This window comes from Berghia stephanieae, chromosome 5 (genome assembly GCF_034508935.2).
Source record: "Berghia stephanieae isolate SIO BIC M18660-M18661 chromosome 5, UCSD_Bste_1.3, whole genome shotgun sequence".
NCBI lineage: Eukaryota > Metazoa > Mollusca > Gastropoda > Nudibranchia > Aeolidiidae > Berghia > Berghia stephanieae.
Window position 1 is genome coordinate 82772570 of NC_088364.1, and position 23891 is coordinate 82796460.

At 34.5% G+C, this 23891-nt stretch overlaps 1 protein-coding gene across 1 annotated transcript; it reads left to right on the forward strand.

Moving 5' to 3' along the window:
* The first annotated feature begins 5122 nt into the window (after positions 1-5122).
* Positions 5123-17794, forward strand: LOC144973740 (galactosylceramide sulfotransferase-like). The gene is made up of 3 exons (XM_078916573.1): positions 5123-5318; positions 10307-10373; positions 14561-17794. The coding sequence occupies exons 2-3, from the start codon at positions 10348-10350 to the stop codon at positions 15408-15410; spliced, it is 876 nt and encodes a 291-aa protein (XP_078772699.1). The 5' UTR covers positions 5123-5318; positions 10307-10347; the 3' UTR covers positions 15411-17794.
* Positions 17795-23891: the final 6097 nt, after the last annotated feature.

A 23891-nucleotide genomic window follows, 5' to 3' on the forward strand; every position in this document is an offset into this window, starting at 1 on the left:
ATTATTTATTAATTAATGAATGAATTAATTAATTAATTGATTTTACAAGCAAACCATATCCAATTTGGATTGATGTCACGTGATATGTGAATCGAACCCAAACAACAACACCTTCACCAATATAAAAGTCGTTTGTTATCACATGGCTTATCTCCCTTGACTTAAACCACTCGCATGAATTTGAATTGGGAAGATTAAGATAATTGTTTGGTGCATTCGTTGCAATGTTTTCTATTCTATTATGTTAACGTTGATGGTCGAACATGGGATCAACAAAATGGTGTTCACAAGTTATCAGTGACAAGTCAGATAATTTCATTATAAAAAGCCACTTCTTGTAATACTCTATATTTTTATCACGAGTCAGACTAAACGAGAATGATGAAGCCATCGGATAGAATTGATATCGTGAAAAAGAACACAAGATTAGTAATAAACAAATCGGCGTCTGCCCACGTGTATTCTTTTTGCAGATCTGATAACCTACTTTATCATGGTCTCATTGTTGTAATGGAAATACTCTCAAATAAACGTAAAATATTGTCAATTTCAACAACGTTAATCAAAAAATAATTGCGTTCGGTCATCGGACCTGTCAATATGTGAACCTAGACCTGTCAATATGTGAACCTAGACCTGTCAATATGTGAACCTAGACCTGTCAATATGTGAACCTAGACCTGTCAATATGTGAATCTAGACCTGTCAATATGTGAACCTTGACCTGTCAATGTGTGAACCTAGACTTGTCAATATGTGAACCTTGACCTGTCGATATGTGAACCTAGACCTGTCAATATGTGAACCTAGACCTGTCAATATGTGAACCTAGACCAGTCAATATGTGAACCTTGACCTGTCAATATGTGAACCTAGACTTGTCAATATGTGAACCTAGACTTGTCAATATGTGAACCTAGACTTGTCAATATGTGAACCTTGACTTGTCAATATGTGAACCTTGACCTGTCAATATGTGAACCTAGACCAGTCAATATGTGAACCTTGACCTGTCAATATGTGAACCTAGACCTGTCGATATGTGAACCTAGACCTGTCAATATGTGAACCTAGTCCTGTCAATATGTGAACCTAGACCAGTCAATATGTGAACCTTGACCTGTCAATATGTGAACCTAGACTTGTCAATATGTGAACCTTGACCTGTCAATATGTGAACCTAGACTTGTCAATATGTGAACCTTGAATTGTCAATATGTGAACCTAGACCTGTCAATATGTGAACCGAGACCTGTCGATATGTGAACCTAGACCTGTCAATATGTGAACCTAGACCTGTCAATATGTGAACCTAGACCAGTCAATATGTGAACCTTGACCTATCAATATGTGAACCTAGACTTGTCAATATGTGAACCTTGACCTGTCAATGTGTGAACCTAGACCTGTCAATATGTGACCCTAGACCTGTCAATATGTGAACCTAGACCTGTCTATATGTGAACCTTGACCTGTCAATATGTGAACATAGACCTGTCAATATGTGAACCTAGACCTGTCAATATGTGACCCTAGACCTGTCAATATGTGAACCTAGACCTGTCTATATGTGAACCTAGACATCTAACTAACATTTAAATACTTACAATTTAATCACACAACGACGACGGCTACTTACAGGCCTAGTTTAACATTGTTGTTTGTAATGGACAATATTTTGCGTCATTTATTTTATAGATTTCCATTACAACAGAGAGCCCATAATGAATTGGGTTATCAGACCTTCAGATAAGTGCACATCGGACAACGATCATAAACGCACGTTTTTTTTTCTTCCTAATTTAGATTTGTAAACAATGATTTGGCCATCACAAATACCAATCTGGCTACAATGATTCCGACGTGTGTTATCATGAGATAATCGAAGTGGATAACCAACCAAAATAAATGCGGACACAGAGAGGGGCGTATCCACACATTAGTTTATAGTTAGTGTGCTGTAGGATATGTAATAACACAATGTGTAGATGGATAGAGTTTCTTTGACTATCATGACCAAAATGGTCACATAACTGCACATCGAATTTTTAAAAAAAAAGAGAAAGGAATGAAATAGAAATGGGCGTTTGTATTGAACAAGAAGGCATCGATGTGAAATTGTGCATAGTAATGATAATGTTATGATGATGATGATGATGATGATGATGATGATGATGATGATGATGATGATGATGATGATGATGATGATTAAATAATAATAGTAATAACAATAATAATAATAATAATAATAATAATAATAATAATAATAATAATAATAATAATAATAATAATAATAATAATAATAATAATAATAATAATAATACAATCATAACAATAATAATAATAATAAGTATGCTTAAAATAGACACACACATATTAGCGGACGACACCTTTTATTTTCCCTTTCTGTTTATTTAGATCTGATGTTTACTTTCCGGCAATATTTAACGAAATTGCAACTGAAAAGACTGAAGACCTAATAATTAAAATACAGATTTTACAAATGGGATTGTATTTTGATGTTCTCTCGGTTAAAGTCAAATTTAACGGGGTTTTTTGTTTCTTTGTTGTTGTTTTTTTTTTTTTTTTTTTTTTTTTTTGGGGGGGGGGGGGGACTTTTGATTCTAAAAACATTATGGCTTTTAACAACGTGTTATTAATCACGATTTCTGTCGATAAAACCCCCGAAAAAAAACAAACTATCTTGGTCTTTTGCAAGCCCCTTTTTGATTGTATCCAAGTCTATCTCAAAATTGTGTTCGTCGGATCTCGATGGAAGGCACGCCATGATATACACATGCGATTAACTCACTCAATCCTAGAGCTTTTAGATACTTTTCAAAATTGGAAAGAATGTATTAAAAATGAGCATGTACATAGATAGTTTCAATCAACTACCATTAACATGTAAAAATGAAAAACATTAGCTGTGATGCTACGCCTATAATTTGTATCATAAAAATGTAATAAATAGTCATGGGATAAAAGTAACCCCGGGTAAGCTATGGATAAAGTCGGTGTTAGTGTTCAGTGAGTTAACTATGGATAAAGTCGGTGTTAGTGTTCAGTGAGTTAACTATGGATAAAGTCGGTGTTAGTGTTCAGTGAGTTAACTATGGATAAAGTCGGTGTTAGTGTTCAGTGAGTTAACTATGGATAAAGTCGGTGTTAGTGTTCAGTGAGTTAACTATGGATAAATTCGGTGTTAGTGTTCAGTGAGTTAACTATGGATAAAGTCGGTGTTAGTGTTCAGTGAGTTAACTATGGATAAAGTCGGTGTTAGTGTTCAGTGAGTTAACTATGGATAAAGTCGGTGTTAGTGTTCAGTGAGTTAACTATGGATAAAGTCGGTGTTAGTGTTCAGTGAGTTAAAGTAATAGTAAACTGCTTGAAGCTGTGAACAGTCAAAAGTAATTAATAAAAATGAATAGAACAGCTTAAAAAAAAAAAAATACCAAACACGGAACGTTTATGGCTAAAAACCCTTATTCGGCCATTGACACACACAAAAAAAAAAACCCCAATAAAAACAAATACACAGGTGTTCCTCCCTTTTTTACGCACCAAATTGTATGCGTTCCTTTATATTCCGCTCGATTTGGCATTGTTAGATACGAAAGGAACGGGTCTTTTTGTTTACATCCAAGATTTTTCTTCAACAGAGAGGACGTACGAAATATTTAGTCGTCGACTTGTTTTTAGCAATGTGGTTAAGTTTTTATTGTTTTTTGTTGTTGTTTTTTATTTGTCTTTGTCTGAAGAAGGGTTTTGAACCCAAAACGTTCCGTATTTGGTATGTTGTCCTTTTTTTTTTTACGAAGCTGTTATATATTCATTTTTGTTTACACATAATGCAATGGTGTGAGATTCCGAAAAGATTTTGATTCATTTTTTATGAGTAGCCGAGTAGCATGACGCAGGCATTTAGGCTATACAAGGGACTTAATCAGTGCATACATCTATAAATATGAGTAAAAGATGAGTTGTCTTTCTTTTTCATTCACATCTTTATTCTCTGTCATTAATTCGAAGTAAACATTACACAAACATTTCCATAATAAATGAAAGTTAATGATTTATTTAGCAAGATTAGTCATGACAGCGGAACACCACTCGATTCTGCAATGTTATTTACCGTTATAGTAGAAAACGGTAGGGGCTGCCTGTGATTGTGAAAATACTAACGGAAGAGTGAAAATGGAGAGGCTTCGTATGGGAACGATACAAACAATGGACGTTTCGGGTACAAACCCTTCGTCAGCACAACAATACACAAATTAACGTGGAAAACAAATAAAACAAAAGTTCTAGAAGTAGTCGTAACAATAATAATAATAATAATAATAATAATAATAATTATAATAATAATAATAATAATAATAATATAGTAGTAGTAGTAGTAGTAGTAGTAGTAGTAGTAGTAGTAGTAGTAGTAGTAGTAGTGTAGTAGTAGTAGTAGTAGTATAGTAGTAGTAGTATGTAGTAGTAGTAGTAGTAGTAGTAGTAATGTAGTTATATAGTAGTAGTAGTAGTATGTAGTAGTATGTAGTAGTGTAGTTAGTAGTTAGATAGTATTCTATAACTACTACTTCTTCCAATATTACAATTCTTATGTCTTTTATCTTAAATTATACGTCAAAAATGCCAATAAGGAGTCGGCGATGGGCGATGTTGAAAGATACTACAGAAGAAGTTATAAAAACGAAGGGGCTCTGACCAAACTTTCGCACCGTATAGACCACAAAATTTAAAAACTTATAACTTTTCAACTGAGGATATCTCTCCTTTGGTTAAGGAGATTTCACCAATTATGAAAAAGAATTAAAGAATGAAAAATAATATCAACCTTTAAAATATGTTATTGGGGTGAGAGGAAAAAATGTTTAGAATTAAACACATGGTTCGATAAAACTTAAAGACCGCTGAGAAACGATTTAACTAACCGCGCGGTTTCACCGGAAGCGAGGACGAGAGACGCATGCGCAAAACCACCTTTACGTTCTCCCTGTAAGGACATGTTCATGTACCTCGCGTAAGCATCACTGTCTGTGAATATCAAAAAGGTTATAGGGAGTTCTCCTTTTAATTTCTTTGGTGAATATCGATAATTGAAGGAAATGTCAAAAGCGAAAGTGAAAGTAGATATTTCCACACTTGGCGAACAAGACAATAAGAAAGCCTCAATAAATAATTTTAGAGGAATTCTACATCATGCCTATAGACTATATTCTCCCGCATTTTGTGTCGTTTGATTGAAGCTAGCAATCTATTGTCTCAAAAAAAAAAAAAAAAAAAAAAAAAAAAAGAAAGAAAAAGAGGTGAGTCTATTCACGTCACGTAGTAATAGTAATAGGGTATTTAAGGAGGCCTTCCCAAAGCTCCTCCTGCTTGGCGGTTTGGGTCTAATTAATATATTAGGAAAATCCTTCAAAAATTTGATTTTGAGATTTTGGTGGAAAATGATATTTTATTATCTTAGAATAATTGAAGTCCAAATTATTAAAGTAGGCACGAAAAACACCGTCGAAAATGGTACAGGTAGTAAGAAAAGTGTGAAAAACGGGAAGCCATTTTGCTATTTTCTCAATACGGAGTGTCTACGTACACGGTAACTTTAGGCAGTTTCGTTTCGTGAGCAGCAGCAGTGGGAGTCAAATTGTGACCCAACTCGCCCATAAGAAAGTTATGACTGGAAATTGCCGTTCACTTTTCCTAAATTTTAGGGGGGTTCAATTAAAGATGCATAACTAAAGAGGAAGGCTGTCATTATCCCCAGACACCTGTTTCGGGATAATGAAAATTCGTTATCCCCAGACACCTGTCTGGGGATAACCAAATTTCGTTATTCCCAGACAGATATTTGAAACTCCGCTCTTTTAAACAATTAGGCCTATCCACATTCCAGACTGGAATGTTTCCAAATGCACATAGAAATAAGGAAAGTTAATAAAATATCTATAAAAACATAAAATTAACCAACATTAAATCAGTTGTTACTGCATATACTATACACAATATGCGTAGCCTTCGAAGTGGGTGTCATGGCCGAATGGTTTAGTCGTCTGCCCTGGAAGTTTTACCAGAATCGACGTCGTGGGTTTGAATCCTGGTTCTCCACTTTTTTTTTGTTTTTTTTTTTTTACATTCCGTCTTCTTTTTACAGAACGGTGCAAGGGATAAATCTCCCATCCATCCTCCCCCAACCTCTTTTTTTTTTAACTCTCTCTCTCTCTCTCTCTCTCTCTCTCTCTCTCTCTCTCTCTCTCTCTCTCTCTCTCTCTCTCTCTCTCTCTCTCTCTCTCTCTCTCTCTCTCTCTCTCTCTCTTAGTTCCTTTCTAGTTTCTATCAAATTGTCATATTCGTCCCCACTCCGATCTCAAAAAGTGTCTAAAAAGGATAAATAATTAAAAAGCAAACAAACAGAAATATTCAGAGAGCGACCAAATGGTCAGATAGAGGAGAAAAAAACAAAAAATAATTATTTTTAAAAAATAAAAACAATTTTAAGAAATCCATGCTCAGAAACGGAACAAAAGGCCAAACAAAAAGGAGAAAAGAATCAGTGATGATACTTTTCCGCGGATCCGCAGAAATCCGCGGTTTTCTTTCCTTTCCTCGGTTTTCCTCCTCAGATCCTTAGATGTTGGTAGTGTAGAGAACAAGCTGGAATTGAAGGACATTTTCATTGGCAAAGTCACTTCAGACACTCTCAAAAGTTATGAGAAGAGAAATGAATTCTTCATTACAGTCTGGAGGGCATACAGGCATTGTGCTAACATCTGCTTGTAACATTGCCTCTAAACAATCCACTAATAGTCAGTCTTTCAGCCTTAGATCCAGAGGCTCCCTGTCATAGTGTCATTGGCAAAGCCTTAAACACTCTAGCTAGTCATTTTGGGCACTATTTATCTCAAACGGAAATGGAACTTGTTTTGGTGGAAATAAAAAATTTTGTCATAACCAAGAAGGACTTTAATGGGGAAAGGGTTGATTTGTGGTGGAATAGAAATAGTGACTTTCCTATTCTTCAAAAGCTGGCTAGGGCTTGCTTATCCATATTTCATGGCCCACAGGTAGAGGGTTCCTTTTCTAAAATGAAGGATATTCTTAAAGACAAGTGTGGCAACATGAATATTTCAACATTCTCTGCCATACAGACGGTGAAGTATTCTTTGAAAGCAAGAAATGCCACTGCCCTGGAATGCTTCAAAAGAAAAGACATAGATCACAGTGAAATTGATCCTGTCCTGATAAGTTGCATTAAAAAATCTCGCAGCAAGTATCATGCTGAGTTGCAAAAACAGAAAGAGGAAAAGGAAAGAAAAAGACAAATGTTTGATCAAGCAGTTGTAAAGGCGGAAACAAAAAAGCAAGCAAAGGCAGTCTGGGAGAAGGCAATTAAAACAGCCTATAAGCTTCATATAAAGAAGCAATCCAAACAGGTTGGGCCCCCACCTAGAAAGGGCCCAAAACACACTAGTACTCTTCAAGTACTCAAAAGAAGTCATCCTGCCTACTTTCCTGTGGTGCAAGAATGTTCTAGGTGAGTTTTCCGTTTTTCCGAGACTTTTCCTCCTTTATGACTTTTTGTGAGTATCATCACTGAAGAATAGACCTGCTCAAAAAAAAAAAAAAAAAAAAAAGAGGTTGGGGGAGGATGGATGGGACATTTATCCCTTGCAACGTTCTGTAAAAAGAATACAGAATGTAAAAAAAAAAAAAGCGGCGGAACCAGGATTCGAACCCACAACGTCGATTCTGGTAAAACTTCCAGGGCAGACGACTAAACCATTCGGCCATGACACTCACTTCGAAGTCGACGCATATTGTGTATATGTAGTAACAACTGATTTAATGTTGGTTAATTTTATGTTTTTATAGATATTTTATTAACTTTCCTTATTTCTATGTGCATTTGGAAACATTCCATAGTCTGGAATGTGGATAATTGTTTGAAAGAGCGGAGTTTCAAATATCTGTCTGGGAATAACGAATTTGCATTATCCCCAGACACCTGTCTGGGGATAATCACAGCGAAAGAGGAATATCGCAGGTATCTTGGTATCATTATTTTCGTTACCAACCGGGCACCTAGCCTCAGGATCTACGTACATGGTAACAGTAACATACATGGTAACCTTGAATCTCGCCTTTAATTGGTTATATTGTATTGTTTGATTTTTTTTAAATAACACACACACACACAGAGCGAGGTCCATCCATTGCTTGTATTGTAGCGGCAAACCAGTTACGGGAGTTACCATGTACGTAGATCCTGAGATTAGGTGCCCGGTTACCGTGTACGTAGACACTGCCTTCTCAATATGTCATTTTTCTAAGGGTATGGGAAACTGTGTCAAACGTTTCTCAGAATCTATTCAATGAAATTGTCTGAAAATTTCCACAGTTATCACAGAGATAATGTATTATGTAACATCAGAGAGATTTTTTTGATAAGATATGTGAATTTTGAATTATAATCCTAATTCTAAATTTTTAAGGTCAATTTTGTCATAACATTTTGATTCTCAACTTTGTAATGTTCTAATAAAAATTCCATAAGCTAAAGCTGTAAAATCTCTCTGTAGTGACACACTATCGTACAATGTTGACAAGAGGGAAGAATATGGAGGTCATTCCTTCATTAGTTTTTGTGGAACGTTTGCCACAAGATTGTTTAATTTTTTTATGTCAGACCCACAAATTGGGTTGCAAAATGGGTATCAACAAAGATAATAAAAATTGTCACCATAAATGTTGTTTTTTAACCTATATTGACAATACAGAATGATTAAAACCGCCCAATACAGGTAATTAAATTTTTTTTAGGAAAGACCCAATACAATAGTCCAAGAAATCTTAGGAAATTTGTTACGCTAGCCTAGCTTGGAACTGAAACCGAAATTTGCCTGAGTATTAAGTTTTATTTTGTGAAATGACAAGTGTAGACCTACAAGTTTAAAGACAGCATAAAAAATGAAATGTCAATGCATTTGATAGGCAAAATGCAGGGTGGTCAAAAAGTAACCAGGTATGATAACCCAAATGGTTATGGTTGTAAAAGAAATATTCTCAAACAGAATTCAGTGCTGATGGTGACAAAACGTGGAAAAGGAGGAAAGTTTTGAACAATTGCTTATAAGCCCCCACCTTTAGAGCAAAAGAAATGAAGAGTGGGAAACTGCATCTGTATATTCCATCACATAATATTATGAGCTCTCTCACTTCCAATACATTGATTTTTAATCTATTTTGTTTTCCGGGGGGGGGGGGGGGGGGGGGGAGGAAATTCCTCCTTTGACCTCAATTCGCTGATTTCTGCTGGAAAACCATCAGGACTGAATGTTTAATCAAGCCAAGAACTGCATTTGGGTATCGGCCTACATTATTCATTGTGGTAGTAGCTGAAATGCTGCAGGGGCCATACATGTGACCTAAATAAAATGCAAGATAAGCAGGAGGTCAGTTTACTTTCGAGGCTGTCGTGAACTCAATAATAGCGCTCTCCATAAGCATAGTTGCCAGCATCAACAAATAAAATTAAAATGCAATCAAAATAAGACACACACTGCTTCAAAAGGCCTAGTCAGTCATAGGTGCTTTGGTACCAGCCAATTTGGACATTGACAGAGTAAGTGTTTACTTGATAAAGGCCAAGGGCCGAAACGTCATTTGTTTTGTGTTGTTCGTTCATGACTCAGATTTACTCCCTTTATCTTTATCTCCATTTTATTGACTCATTTAGGCACCTCTATTTATAAGTTTGACTCCCTGTTGAATTACTATAACTGTGTATATGTTTGTTTTTAGTGGTTTTCACGGAGCTTGCGACAGTTTAGGTCAAATCAGTTTTGTTTTTTTTTTGTCCATTTAATGTCGGCTTTTTCTTCAGTTTTGTTGATTGGAGAAACAAGTTAAAAAAAAAAAAAAGAGCTTTAAATAGCGCAATATCCACTAAATGTGCTCAAAGCGCTTTACAAGGGGTCCCTGGCCAACTGCAACACTTAACAAGTAGGACGAGACATGACGCCTGTTAGGCGACACTACAATTTTTTCGGACAGAGACAACGCTGTTAACGGTTAATGTGAGTAAAGAGTCTTTTCCAAGACCTTCCGATCCTAAAGCGAGGGTCATACCACTAGACCACATAGCTGCACATAATGTAATATACTCTTAATTACTTCTTTCCATTATTTTACCCATGATGCAGTTTGAGTCAATCTATGTTCACCAATCGGGACTGTAACCCAAACAGATATCAATGTCAATCAAGTTTCATTTTAAAACTTTGTTTTCAATCTTCAGGAATACCAGGATGGGACCTCTTAAAGGCCAGAGTCTCAAAAATGCTTAAAGTAAAGTCTGTGCTGTTGTAAGTCATTTGTTTTAAGCTATTCTCTTCACCCACTCTTGTCATTTCAATAAGATTTGTATTATCTACTCCAAATCTAAAACATTTTATAATAATAATGATTATAATAATAATTATAATAACAGGGTGTCCAGCGAGGTCGGATAAGTCGGATAAAGTCGGATTTTTTACCTTAAGGTCGGATTGGTAGGAAAAAGTCGGATAATTGCACCGAGGTCGGATTTTTTGCCGTGTCAAGCATTTTCCTCAAAACCACAAAATCATCATTATGTCTTATGTCATATTTTGACACCTGTGCTCAGTCTCTTGAAATTTGGTGACGGTCCCGTTTTTATGACGTCGGGCCAGACAGAATGGCACCAGATGTCACAATTAATACAGAAGACCAGTGGTGTTCTTTGATTAGCTGGTTGAAGGGGAAGGGAGGGACAAATGGGTCTGGATTTTTTTCTCCGTTGTAGGTACCTATTGCCTTTTTAATACCCCCCCCTCTCTCTCTCTCTCTCTCTCTCTCTCTCTCTCTCTCTCTCTCTCTCTCTCTCTCTCTCTCTCTCTCTCTCTTTCTCTCTCTCTCTTTTTCTCTCTTTCTTATAATCATATGGTTATACAGAGATAATAATATATTATAAGAATAAAGCAATGGTGATTGGCTTAATTTACTCTTCTTTCTTTTTACCTTTGGGCTATGGCTTTAAATTTGAGAGATTATTGGGTTGTATTTAAGCTGAATAACCACTATGTTTCGGTAACAAAGATATTGTAGCCTGCTTTATGAAGTAAAAATCAAAACAAAACAACACTTTCTGGCCTTTTATTTGAATAGCATTGTAGGCCTTTTACATATGGAAAGGACAATTCATTAAATGTTTACAAAAAGTAAATTTATGTCTAATAATAAGAATGGATTTATACTACTTATAGTAATATATTAAATAATACTAATACAAAACTATGTTCCTGTTATTTTTACACTTTGCTTGTGTTTGATCTATAGACGGAGACATTTTCCTCCTTTTTGACAAATTGCTATTATCATCACTGAATAAAAAACACTCACCAAAACCACCACTCGCGGGTGGTTGGATGGGAGCATCACCCTTGAATCATATACCTATGATGTTCGCATGGGTGTACGATCCGATAGTGATGTCGTTTCTTCTTCTCTTTACTAGCCTATCCTGCTTCTTTGGTTTGTGATTGTATTTTTGACAGGGGATATTTTTTTTCTGTAAATCTTCTGCCTGTTTGTCCTTGGTTATTTATAATTTAGCTTATGATATCTTTAGGTTATGATTTTGATTTACATTTGTACTATTTTTGTTAGATTGCTTGTTTTTTTTGTTTCAGCGGTCTCTCATATAACCTCAATTGTGTTGGAAGAGACCTAAAGCAACAAACAAACAAAAAAAAAACCACTCATCAAAACCACTACATCAACATCTCTACCACCACTACTATTACAGCCACCACCACCACATCATCATCCCTACCACCATCACTACTACTACAAATAACACCACATCATCCCTACCACCACTACTACTACTACACTACCACCACATCATCATTCCTACCACAACTGCTACAGCCACCACCACACAATAATCTCTAAGACCACCACTACTACAACCACCACCACATCATCAACCCTACTACAACCACCACCACAGCATCATCCCTACCACCACAACTACTACAACCACCATCACATCATCATCTCTAAGACCACACTACTACTACAATCACCACCACATCATCATCCCTACCACAACTACCACATCATCCCTACCACCACTCCTACTACAACCACCACCACACCATCATCACTAGCACCACCACTACTACAAATAACACCACATCATCCCTACCACCACTACTACTACAACCACCACCACATCATAAACCCTACTACCACTACTACAACCACCACCACATCATCATCTCTACCACCACTACTACTACAGCAACCACCACATCATCATTCCTACCACAGCTACTACAACCACCACCACACAATCATCCATGCGACCACTACTACTACTACAATCACTACTACCACATCATCCCTATCACCACTACTACTAGAACCATCACATCATCATCCCTATCACCACTACTACTACAACCATCACATCATCATCCCTATCACCACTACTACTACAACCGTCACATCATCATCCCTACTACAACCACCAAATGTTTAAATTACACTTTCAACTTTTGAAATTCCACTGAGTCGTGTCAGAAATTGCTGCAAGACAAATTTTGGATCGCATCTCAGTAAATGTGAGTGAAATTCAAATTTATAGGTTATGGTCGCATGGATGGGTCATGATCTTCACGATGAAAAATTTCCTCCTTTTTTGTGACCAGTCATTCTCACCCCTGCTTTTAAATTGCTTGGTAGGATTTTTTGGGGGGAGGTAGGATTTTTAAGTCTGATAATCTGCTGGACACCCTGAATAATTATAATAATAATAATAATAATAATAATAATAATAATAATAATAATAATAATAATAATAATAATAATAATAATAATAATAATGATAATAATGATAATAATAATAATAAGTTATTTATATAGCTCCCAACTTCCACATAAGAGCTCAGTGGAGCTTTACAATATTAATTGTCATTCAAACATTTATTCTTTAACAATTGTGAGAATACATATGAAGAAACAAACACATACACATACACACAAACTCAATCACAGATACATTTACAGTCATACACGAACACACACACATACTTACACCAATATTACTCACTAATATGAATATCTTATTCTAACAAAGAGGATGACTTCCTACCATTGACAATTATGACTTTAAACATCAGAGGTATAAGACAGAAAATACAAAACATCGAAAATCTAATAAGAGAGTATAGACCAGACTTCCTACTTCACTAAGAAACGAACATACATGACAAATACAACCAATAACGAATACTTTTCGACTTTAGACCAGACGTTAAAAATATATTTTGGACAAACGACAGGAAAAAAAGACACTGTAGAGTTGTAGCCACACTGCAAATCTCAGACAAATGGACGGTCACCCAACATGACCATGACAATACCGGACCAATTAGAAAAATAGACTTGACCCAAGACGGCTACAATTTCCAAATTTACAACATCTACGGACCCGCCTCCAAGACAGACGAAAATAGGACAACTTTCATGGACTTAGAAAAAAGAATAGAGACAAACCCATCGACACCCATCATCCTAGCAGGAGATTTCAATAACACACTACATCCCCACAACACAACCCACCATAGAACACAACTCACAGTGATAGACAAACAAATCTAACAACAAATTATAGAAAAACACAATCTAACAGATACATTCAGATGTTCATTTAAGTAAATCCCCGTAAAATTTTCAAGACGTTATGTTCAAATTCAAAGATTTAAATTTATAGTTTATAGCTGTTTTTCTACCCTCTGACAAGACTTTTTTTGAGCAAATTGGATGTCACAAATTTGAGAGAATAATTTTCCAGATATGGTATCAGAATAAACATAAAGTTTTTGGCCCTTTTGGTCAAAAAAAAAAAGAGTCATAATCTCTGCAACTACTACAGAAAGAGAAGATTATTAAGAATCATGGTGTAAATTTTTGGCTGACGATACACAAATGTATAAAGGCGATACTCCATATAATATTTGTCTTTTACATAAATCAATTGAAAATTGTGTAGTTGATGTAAAAAGCTGGATGGATGTAAGCTAATCTTGGTGATGAAAAACCTGAACTAATGTTATATGGGGAAATATTAATGAATGACAATTCTATAAAATCAAGCAAAACAATAAGAAATTTATTATTTTTAGATAATGATTTGGGCATGAATTCACATGTTGATAATCTATGCAAAATTTGCCAATATACGGACCTACTTGACTAAAGATATAACGGAAAAGCTAGCAACAACATTTATATTCTCAAGATCAGATTATTGTAATTCTCTACGATAACTGAAAATAAAACGAACTGGGGGTGATGGCGATGACATAAAATATATGTGTGAAAGAGGTTGACTGAAATAAAGAATTACTGACAAAACAAACTTTTTTGTACCTGGGCTTGTTTGTTATATCTCTGCTCTACTGCATAATATTATTCTGTTCATCATATTCATTATTCACCTTTCTCTTCCTTCCTCTTTCAGATTACTACTGGTCATTTTTGTGGTGATTTCAGTGACTTATATTTTGAAGGGGCGTTACTCTCAGGCATGGAAGCAAGTATCTCATTTTGGCAAACATGGTAAACACAAATCCAATTTTCGACCGCATCAGCATGTGTACTATCTTAAAACACACAAAACAGGAAGTGGGACAATGTGCTCCATTTTTGCTGAGTATTGTCGAGCACACCACCTTCTGCCTCTTCTTCCACGAATGAAGAACATCAATCAAAAAGCTCATTTTAGGAAGAAGCAGCTCCTCCTACTCCCAGGTGTCAAGAAATATGATATGGTTTTCAATCATCACATATTTACACCAGAAATATTAAGATATTTACACAATGACACGTTTGCTGTAACTTCTCTTAGGGAGCCATTTCAAAACTTTGTGTCAGCTTTTTTATACTACAGAAATGAATGGAGAACAGGCTATCTACGGAAGGTCAAAGGGGATGACCCAATTTCAGAATTTTTACGTGATCCAAAGAAATATGAAGTAGGAGGTTATGAATCGTGGACCAATAATAGACAGTCTGTTGATCTCGGGTTTGATTTGTCACATAATTTCGATAATATTCAATACATAAAACATTTTATTAATAAAGTAGAACATCAGTTTGGTTTGGTTTTAATCATGGAATATTTTGATGAGGGTTTAATCTTAATGAAAAGAATTCTTCATTGGAAAACAGAGGATATTTTATATATGATTAAAAAAAAGGAATGTTTCACAAACAAGACAATAAATATAATTCTATACCAGAGTCACAACAACGAAAATTACATGCACGTTTTTCACAAGCTGACGTTATGTTATATGACCATTTTCTAATTCGGTTTAAGAAGAGAATGAATCGAGAGGTTGGATTTGTAGAAGAAGTGGCAAAATTTAAAGAAATTAAAAGAAGATTTTTGAATTTTTGTGATTCACCCAGCCACATGAAAACACCGTTGGTCATTCAAGCCGGTGAATGGAACGATGGATTTAACATCACCAAACACAAGTGTCAATGGTTGAGGTTAGAGTGCTGGGATCTTACACAGCGTCTTCGAGTTAGGCAACAAAGATTAGTTTCGTAATTAAGGTGCAAGCTTAATTCAGACCCTTTTATACTGGAAGGTGAAATAGTTATAACAGGAACAAGAAACATTACAAAGTCTTTTCTCCTTTTTCCGGATTTTCCATTCAATATTGTTGCATAATTTGTGGAAAGAGGAACTTACCATTAATGACTTGTATGTCATAAAGCCATGACTTGTATATCATAAAGCCATAACTTGTATATCATAAAGCCATGACTTGTATATCATAAAGCCATAACTTGTATATCATAAAGCCATAACTTGTATGTCATAAAGCCATAACTTGTATATCATAAAGCCATGACTTGTATGTCATAAAGCCACATTATGAGCTGTTTATCAATAATTCAGCCTGACTTAAAATTCAATAATGACATTCCCCACCTTTTCTTAAATATCCACTTCCTCTCTCAACAAATAAGCAGTGGGGAAAACCAGATGCAAATAATGAACTGAATGGTCTCCTCTTAATTCTCATGCATGAATAGTGAAAAATGAAATGTTTTTGTGTACAGAGAATAGCTGGCTATGCTGGTCTTAATCGGGCACTCATTGTTTGTACATACCCCTGTAATATCACTCGGGTATGCGTTAATGAATCTCGTTGATGCTGTTGGACTCTGCTGGAGGTCTATCCTGTTTGTTTTGTTGTTTAAGATTCTCATTGGATGCTTGGGGCAAATTGGTCATTGTAAACCGTTCTTACTGTTGACAGGAAATCTATTGATCATTTGGAAATCTACCAATTACCGGCATAAGGTTATTATGATTTAAGAATGAAGAAATGGAGTAAGTCAAAGATTTTATTGTTTAAATCATGTCATATTTTTATCTGATTTATCCAAATTAAGTGTCTTGTAAATCTTTAAAAAAAAAACAAATGAATCAATAACCAGTTGTTTTCACAAAATTAATGACTTTGTGATACAGTATGAATGTCGTCTAGTGTCCAATTGAGTGGTTGTCACAATCCAACATCATCCCAGCTACAAACCTGCTTTGGATTGCTCCTGACAATCGTTACTTTGCCCAGAATACGTATAGGAAGAAATGGATTTTTTAAAGTGTGTTTGTCTCTCTCATGAAAATGTATCAATTCAGTTGGCCAGAAGAGAAGTAACATTTAAAAATGCAGTGCTCCAGCTACACTTTGGACTCAATTAGAATTATATGATGTTTCATAATTTTTTTATTGACTCCGAATTGATTAAAATATGCTTTAAGTTGTTTGTTTTGATTAAATTAAATAAGAAGATCTTGCAATTTGATGGTATGTACGATGTACAGATCCAGTGTTTTATTGTTTAAAATTCTATGCAAGACCTTCAAATTTATTCCTAAATTAAAATGTCTGTTTGAAATATAGTTATTTATCTCAGAATTTTGAAAAGCTATTGAAATTGCCATGATTGTGTTTAGAGCAACAAGCTCTTTAACTAGAGAGTTATCAGTTTATCAGAATGTCCTAGGGTCATATATATAATTATATTCATGAAATTATGTGTCAGTGCGTGACATAATCAGTTGGAAGGTGAACATTTTGGATTTGATTTTTTTTCTTTCTCTGAAAGAATATGCTCACCAGAGCATTTTAATCTTTATTTGTAGTACATCGGGTGATTTTTCTTGAAGTTATGGTTTGATGTATGGGAAAGATATCCAGCAACTTTTCTCAAATTTCATACTTTTTCAACTTGACGATTTGTAAAAAATATTAAGAAGTGAAATTAAGCTTTGGTATTTCTCGAAGATGTACAAAAAGGGTTGATTTAACATTTATAACAAGAACTCATTTTGGATAAAAATTGACCTTCTAACTAAACATGGCAATGTATCAGTTCAAGACCTTTTAACCATCCGACTGTTTATGTCATTCTGGAACATTTAATTATATGCTCTGAAATGAATGGTCCACTTATCAAAGCATTTCACAAAGTTGTCCTGGAGACGAACTGAATTCCAAAAAGCTTTTGCTGTAATCAATCTACAATAAATATTTTAACAATTTATAGTGAAGTTGTGTTGTATGATGTATTAGTAAAAAACGGAAGTAAATGTTGAAGGCTATGATATATATTACCCCAGTCTTTAGGCTGTACCAATCCACTACATAGAATGAAAAAAAAAAAAAAACATTCAAAAAGGCATATTTTGAGTTTGACTTTAAATTTGTTAAAAAATTTGTTAAAAACCCATTTTCAATCTAGAGTCCTCTAAATCAGAGAGTATGGCTTCAAAGAAAGATCACGTTCCCCATTTTTAAGCTCTATGTATAATTTGATTGCGATGTTTTCCACTGCAGCCATCAAGTATATTTAGTGTCTATTATATTATATTATATTATATGATGTATTATAAAGTTAATGTATCCATTAATCAACAGTTTATTCTTTTGCCCTTTGCTATTTAACATTAATTATACAAAAGGTATCTATTATGTTTACGTATTTGGACTCCATCTGTACTTAATCATTATTATTATTTTATTTTATTTTCATTTGTATTTATTTATTTACTTATTTGGTGCTTCCATGATCATGCATAGACATGATTGTTACATTTACATGTATATAATTCGAGTTTATCTTTGATTTTATAAATCAAAATATATTCAACTGAAAATAATATAATGCTTTACCTCCAGATAAAATTTAAATATTATTTTTTTCACGTTCACCCAATAATAAAACATTGCAGCCAACTGTCCTGATAACATTGGGACTGCCCCGATTTGAAAGTCTGTAGATTTTTTTTTTAATTGGATTGTTTATGTGTATGGAACTATGATTTTTTGACTAGCAAATTAAAACAAGGAACAGAAAAAGCTCTAAATCTGGATTATAATATATAATAGTCCAAAATACTGGCGTTTTGTGTCATGACTGTTTTGTGCATTAGGGTGTCCTGTTTTAGCCATTTGGAAAGTTGGCTGCTATGAAATATTATCTTTTTTTTCAAACACTGTCGATCTGTGTTGAGTAAAGTTGGGAAAGGAAAATTATAATATATTGAAAACATGATTTCTTTTGAATTGCAATTTCCCAAAGTTGTGTGAAATGAAATTGGTTCCTTGGGAAAGTTGTGATTAAAATTATTCATATTGTTCAAAATTCACTGTATCAGTAAAAGAAGATTGGACTTATGACGTTATTTATTGGTGGGATTGCCATAGGGCTATGTCAGTGGTGTGAAATGTTGAACGTGTCTTTTTTTAAATTTCATTTTTTAAAATGTGCCTTCCATGTCAATGTGAATAGAATTGCTTTGTTTTTGGAAATATTCCCCTTATGTTACACGAGTTAAACATTTACAATTTACATGATGGAGTTGGGTTATATATAACAGGACATAAATGCCAAAATCAAGAAAACAAAACATGCATTTTTATGTGGATGTGGTTGTTGGAGAAGATTATGCCGGTAGACCGGACAAGGTTTCTGGTGTGTAGCTCTACTCACGGTGTCTCTTACATTTGTGTGGCGTTTTGTCTTTGCTCTAGAATGAGATCATTTCATCTTGCTGGGATCATTTTTCTTTTTTAAAGGAAAACAATCAGATGTCTGGTTATTTCATTGTGAGATTTTATTTTTCTTACTTATTTATCACCTATTTGTTTGGTGGCTATCGTGATTATTTTATATATATAAATTAAATTGTTATCTTTTTCAAAATTATTGTCGGGGGTGGTGACGAGATGAAAGGAATCCTGCGATTTTTTTTTTTTTGGAAAGAACTTTTATGAGTAATTAAATGAGACCAATCACCTTAAATTGGTATTATGTTGGAGTGACCTAGATGCTGGGAATTGAATCTATTTTGAAAAGTAAAAACTTGGACATTTATCTGCTTTATGGAGAAGATTTTCTCAAGATATAACGGACTGGATTAGGAGAACAAGCACTGAGGCAGGACGCATGGCACAGTTGGAAACCAGAAAGGAGTCCCTTCCAGACTTTTGAGGGGCAACCCCAAACAAGGATCCGACGTAAAGAAGTAAGGAGAATTGAGGAGCATGAATGTGACCTTTGACCTTTAAAAAGTGAGAAAACAGAAAATGTCTATATTTCTGGCCATTTTCACGTTAAACTCGCTTTTCAGTGTCTGCTACACCCTGATATAATACCATATTGAGTCAATAGGCCACATATTCTTGTAGTTGTACAAGATCTTCATTCTTAAAATTTGTTTTAATTATATCTTTGAATGAGTTATTTCTGTCTTAAGGTTGTTTTTTATAAACTAAACACTTTGTGAGAGCTGATGACCTGTTTACTTTGCTCTGATCTGAATATTAATATTCTCTTTTATTTTCAAGATAATGACCTGATATACAGTGCAGACCACTTATAAAGATATCTGTTATAACGATATAGAGTCCCGATTTTTCCCTTTATATCATTTGTAATAAAAAAAACTCACTATAATGTTATACATTTTAGCCAGTCGACTGCTGTGCTGTGTGATTGAGTGAAGCTGCAGTCGACCAGCTAGTGTAAAGAACACACCTCAGTTAAAGTTACAAGAAATGCGCTTTTGATTTGATCAGCTATCGTTATTTCTGATCACTGATCACGCAAACGCAAATGCAACAGTGAGACATGATGTCCACTCTTACTTCTACTTCTACTAAGTTGAAGAGAAACAAGTTGACTATATTGGGTGGGGTTCCTGACCTCCCATAGTGGCAGGGAGGTACATACTGTGTCTTCTATCCCCGTATATCTGTTTTCCAACTTGCATTCTGTCTTTGTCTTGGAATGAGATTACTTGATTTTGTCCTGGCCCTGGCTGGGAGGGAAACAGTCAAATGCATAGTTATTATTTTGAGAGATGATAATTTTTTCCTTGTAAATCATCTCTCTATTATGTATTATTATATTTGTTATTAAGAATTTATAAAGTAAGCATTTGAGTGTGTTCCTCTTAGTGGGGGCCGTGCTTGTGTCCAGATGAGACTTAGAGGTGATCTCAAACTAAGTACATTGGTGGTATGCTTTTGGAATCTGCAGTTGATCCCTATTTGTTCCCAGGTCCCCCTTTGTCTTACTTTTTCTTGGATGCTTTAATTGTAATTCTAGAACTTTTTACTATCCCATTTTCTTCCTTTTTACTGGTGCTGATATAACCTAAATGTGTTGCAAGTGCCGTAAAACCCTTAAAAACAAAAACAAAAAAACAAGTTGACTATAAAACCTTTGGCACGCGAAGAGTTAGTGAATGTTTGTGCAACTTTCAGTGCCATCTAGCTTTCCGTTTTTCCATTTGCCACAGGGACAGACAGGGATGCCAGATGGTCACAGGCATGGAAAAAATTAACCACAAGGAAAATATTGTATCTGTTATCAATTTTTACTATTTTTTCACTTTTTATTTTTGTTTTTATTATTGTTTTTCCAATTTACTCGACTTGTTTATCATCAGAATCGATGATTTTTTTCATTTAGGTCAAAGTGTATATAGTGTTTGCCGTGCGAGGTTCCACTTAGCCATCTGACAGTCCTGCTCTGGGACTCTCCACAACTTGACCATGATAATCAAGACCAGAGAGAAATCCGAAAACCATGGGTTTGAACCCCAGAGAGAAAAAAAAAAGTTGCGGTTGCTGACGAATGCTGATGTTAATATAGCTGGGCTGACCTAGTTATTCAAAGGGATTTGAGTGGTCAACACGTCATTGGTGTCGTGGTCGATTGTTATACTAGACCAGGCAAAGATAATTGTAGATAAGCTAGTAGCAACGAGTTTTCATGCAAACATGGCTGGCTCTGTCGTTTCAAGAAGTGAAAGTGAAAGTAGATTGCTGGAAAAGACATCACTACTCAAATACTCCAACATCCGCCTCCACCCCTGCCAATTTGAGTTGTTCCGCTATAACGACAACTCTCTAACAGTATGTATTTTTTCCTGGTCCCGACCCTTTCACTATGGAGAAGTGCCCTGTATTTCTAAGTGTTGAAAGGGAAATTTTATTCCTAAAAAACAATCAATGTGATCCTCCTTTCCATTCATCCTTGTGCCATTTCGATATGTTCCAACATGGCTCCATATTTTATATGTTTATCATTTATTTCTATTATTGAAGTGCTTTGTGTATTAAAATGTTCATACAACGCTGGCTTGCTTTCTATAATATATATATATATATATATATATATATATATATATATATATATATATATATATATATATATATATATATATATATATAGAATGCAGATTGTCACTAACATTTTTTGTGGCCGAGACGATTCGTTTTATATTTATATACATTATATCAAGGACCGCTATATTATTGATCTCTAAGTAGAATAGAAAACTGCCCTTGTTCATTTTCCATTACAATTACAGTGGCTGTTTAAATTGGCTTGATGTGTCATATTTTATAGAAATCAATATGATCTCTTTCTAATTATTGCAATCTTATTTGTATTGAATATGTGACTTTTTTATTTTGTTTTTGCTATGGTAACGCCATGCACATATCTACATAGTTCTTTTTTACAACAAACTGTACACATTATAATTTATGACGTTGACAGCAAACTGTACACATTATAATTTATGACGTTGACATCAAACTGTACACATTATAATTTATGACGTTGACATCAAACTGGACACATTATAATTTATGACGTTGACATCAAACTGTACACATTATAATTTATGACGTTGACAGCAAACTGTACACATTATAATTTATGACGTTGACAGCAAACTGTACATATTATAATTTATGACGTTTGACAGCAAACTGTACACATTATAATTTATGACGTTGACAGCAAAATGTACACATTATAATTTATGACGTTGACAGCAAACTGTACACATTATAATTTATGACGTTGACAGCAAACTGTACACATTATAATTTATGACGTTGACAGCAAACTGTACACATTATAATTTATGACGTTAACATCAAACTGTACACATTATAATTTATGACGTTGACAACAAACTGTACACATTATAATTTATGACGTTGACATCAAACTGTACACATTATAATTTATGACGTTGACAGCAAACTGTACACATTATAATTTATAACGTTGACAGCAAACTGTACACATTATAATTTATGACGTTGACATCAAACTGTACACATTATAATTTATGACGTTGACATCAAACTGGACACATTATATTATAATTACTGACGTTGAAAATGGATCTAATGCCATGCACTCGTACGCATAGCATGGGATGATTATAGCTTTTTCCAAATAAAAACAATTGAAACTGAAATCACATGATCTTATTATTTTTGTTTTTGTTTTGTTATTGTTTTGTTGTTGGTTTTTTGTTTGTTTGTTTGTTTGTTTTGTTGCTTCTATATTTGTGAAATGTTCTTTTCAAATTTATTAGAATCTTTTTTTTTTAATGCTCACTGTTACTGTTAACTCCCTCAACCTTAACACCGAAAATATCTGTATCTGGCTATGGTTACTTTTACCCCATCTTCATTTAGATTTTTTCCGAGACAAATTACATGCATATTTCGATACTGTTTGTCATTCTTACATCATGTTAGGATTTAAAGTTTAAAAATTACATACGTGCAATTTTTTTTTTTTTAATTTTTAATTTTTTTTTTCCATTTTGATAAGTACTAAAAATTTTGACATTTAAACTAAAAATCTCTTGGACGATTAGACCGGCAGGAAAGTAGAGTGAGTTAAAGTGAAAGAAGAAACTATGCTTGTTTATCACCATCATCATCATCATCGTCGTCGTCGTCGTCGTCATTATTGTTATTTTTAATTTTAATTTTTTTTAAAGCTTTGATGTTTTAGAAAATACGTAGACTTTGTATGTGCACGGACAGTGGCGTGGCATGCTTACAGTATAAGGTGGTGCCAGGCACAGATGAAAATGACTAAAAACATGCTATATTTGTAAATACAAAAGAAAGAAAAACATATACAGAAAAGACTTACTCAAATAAGTAAGAGGCGGTTTATACCATTTCTTAGTTTTATTATTTTTCAAATGCTGTAATCCATTTTTTAAAGATGGAATTGGTGCCAGGCACCAAATCAACCAATATAGCCACGCCCCTGTGCACGGAGCATCTAAACAATTCACAGAGCCTCACTGTCTTTGAATCCCCTCCTATCACGGAGACTCTCTCGAACTCTGTACATGTTGGTTTGATGTTTAAGAGGGAGTTCTGGGTGGGGTTCCCTACCTCCACAGTGGGCAGGGAGGTACTTACCGTGTC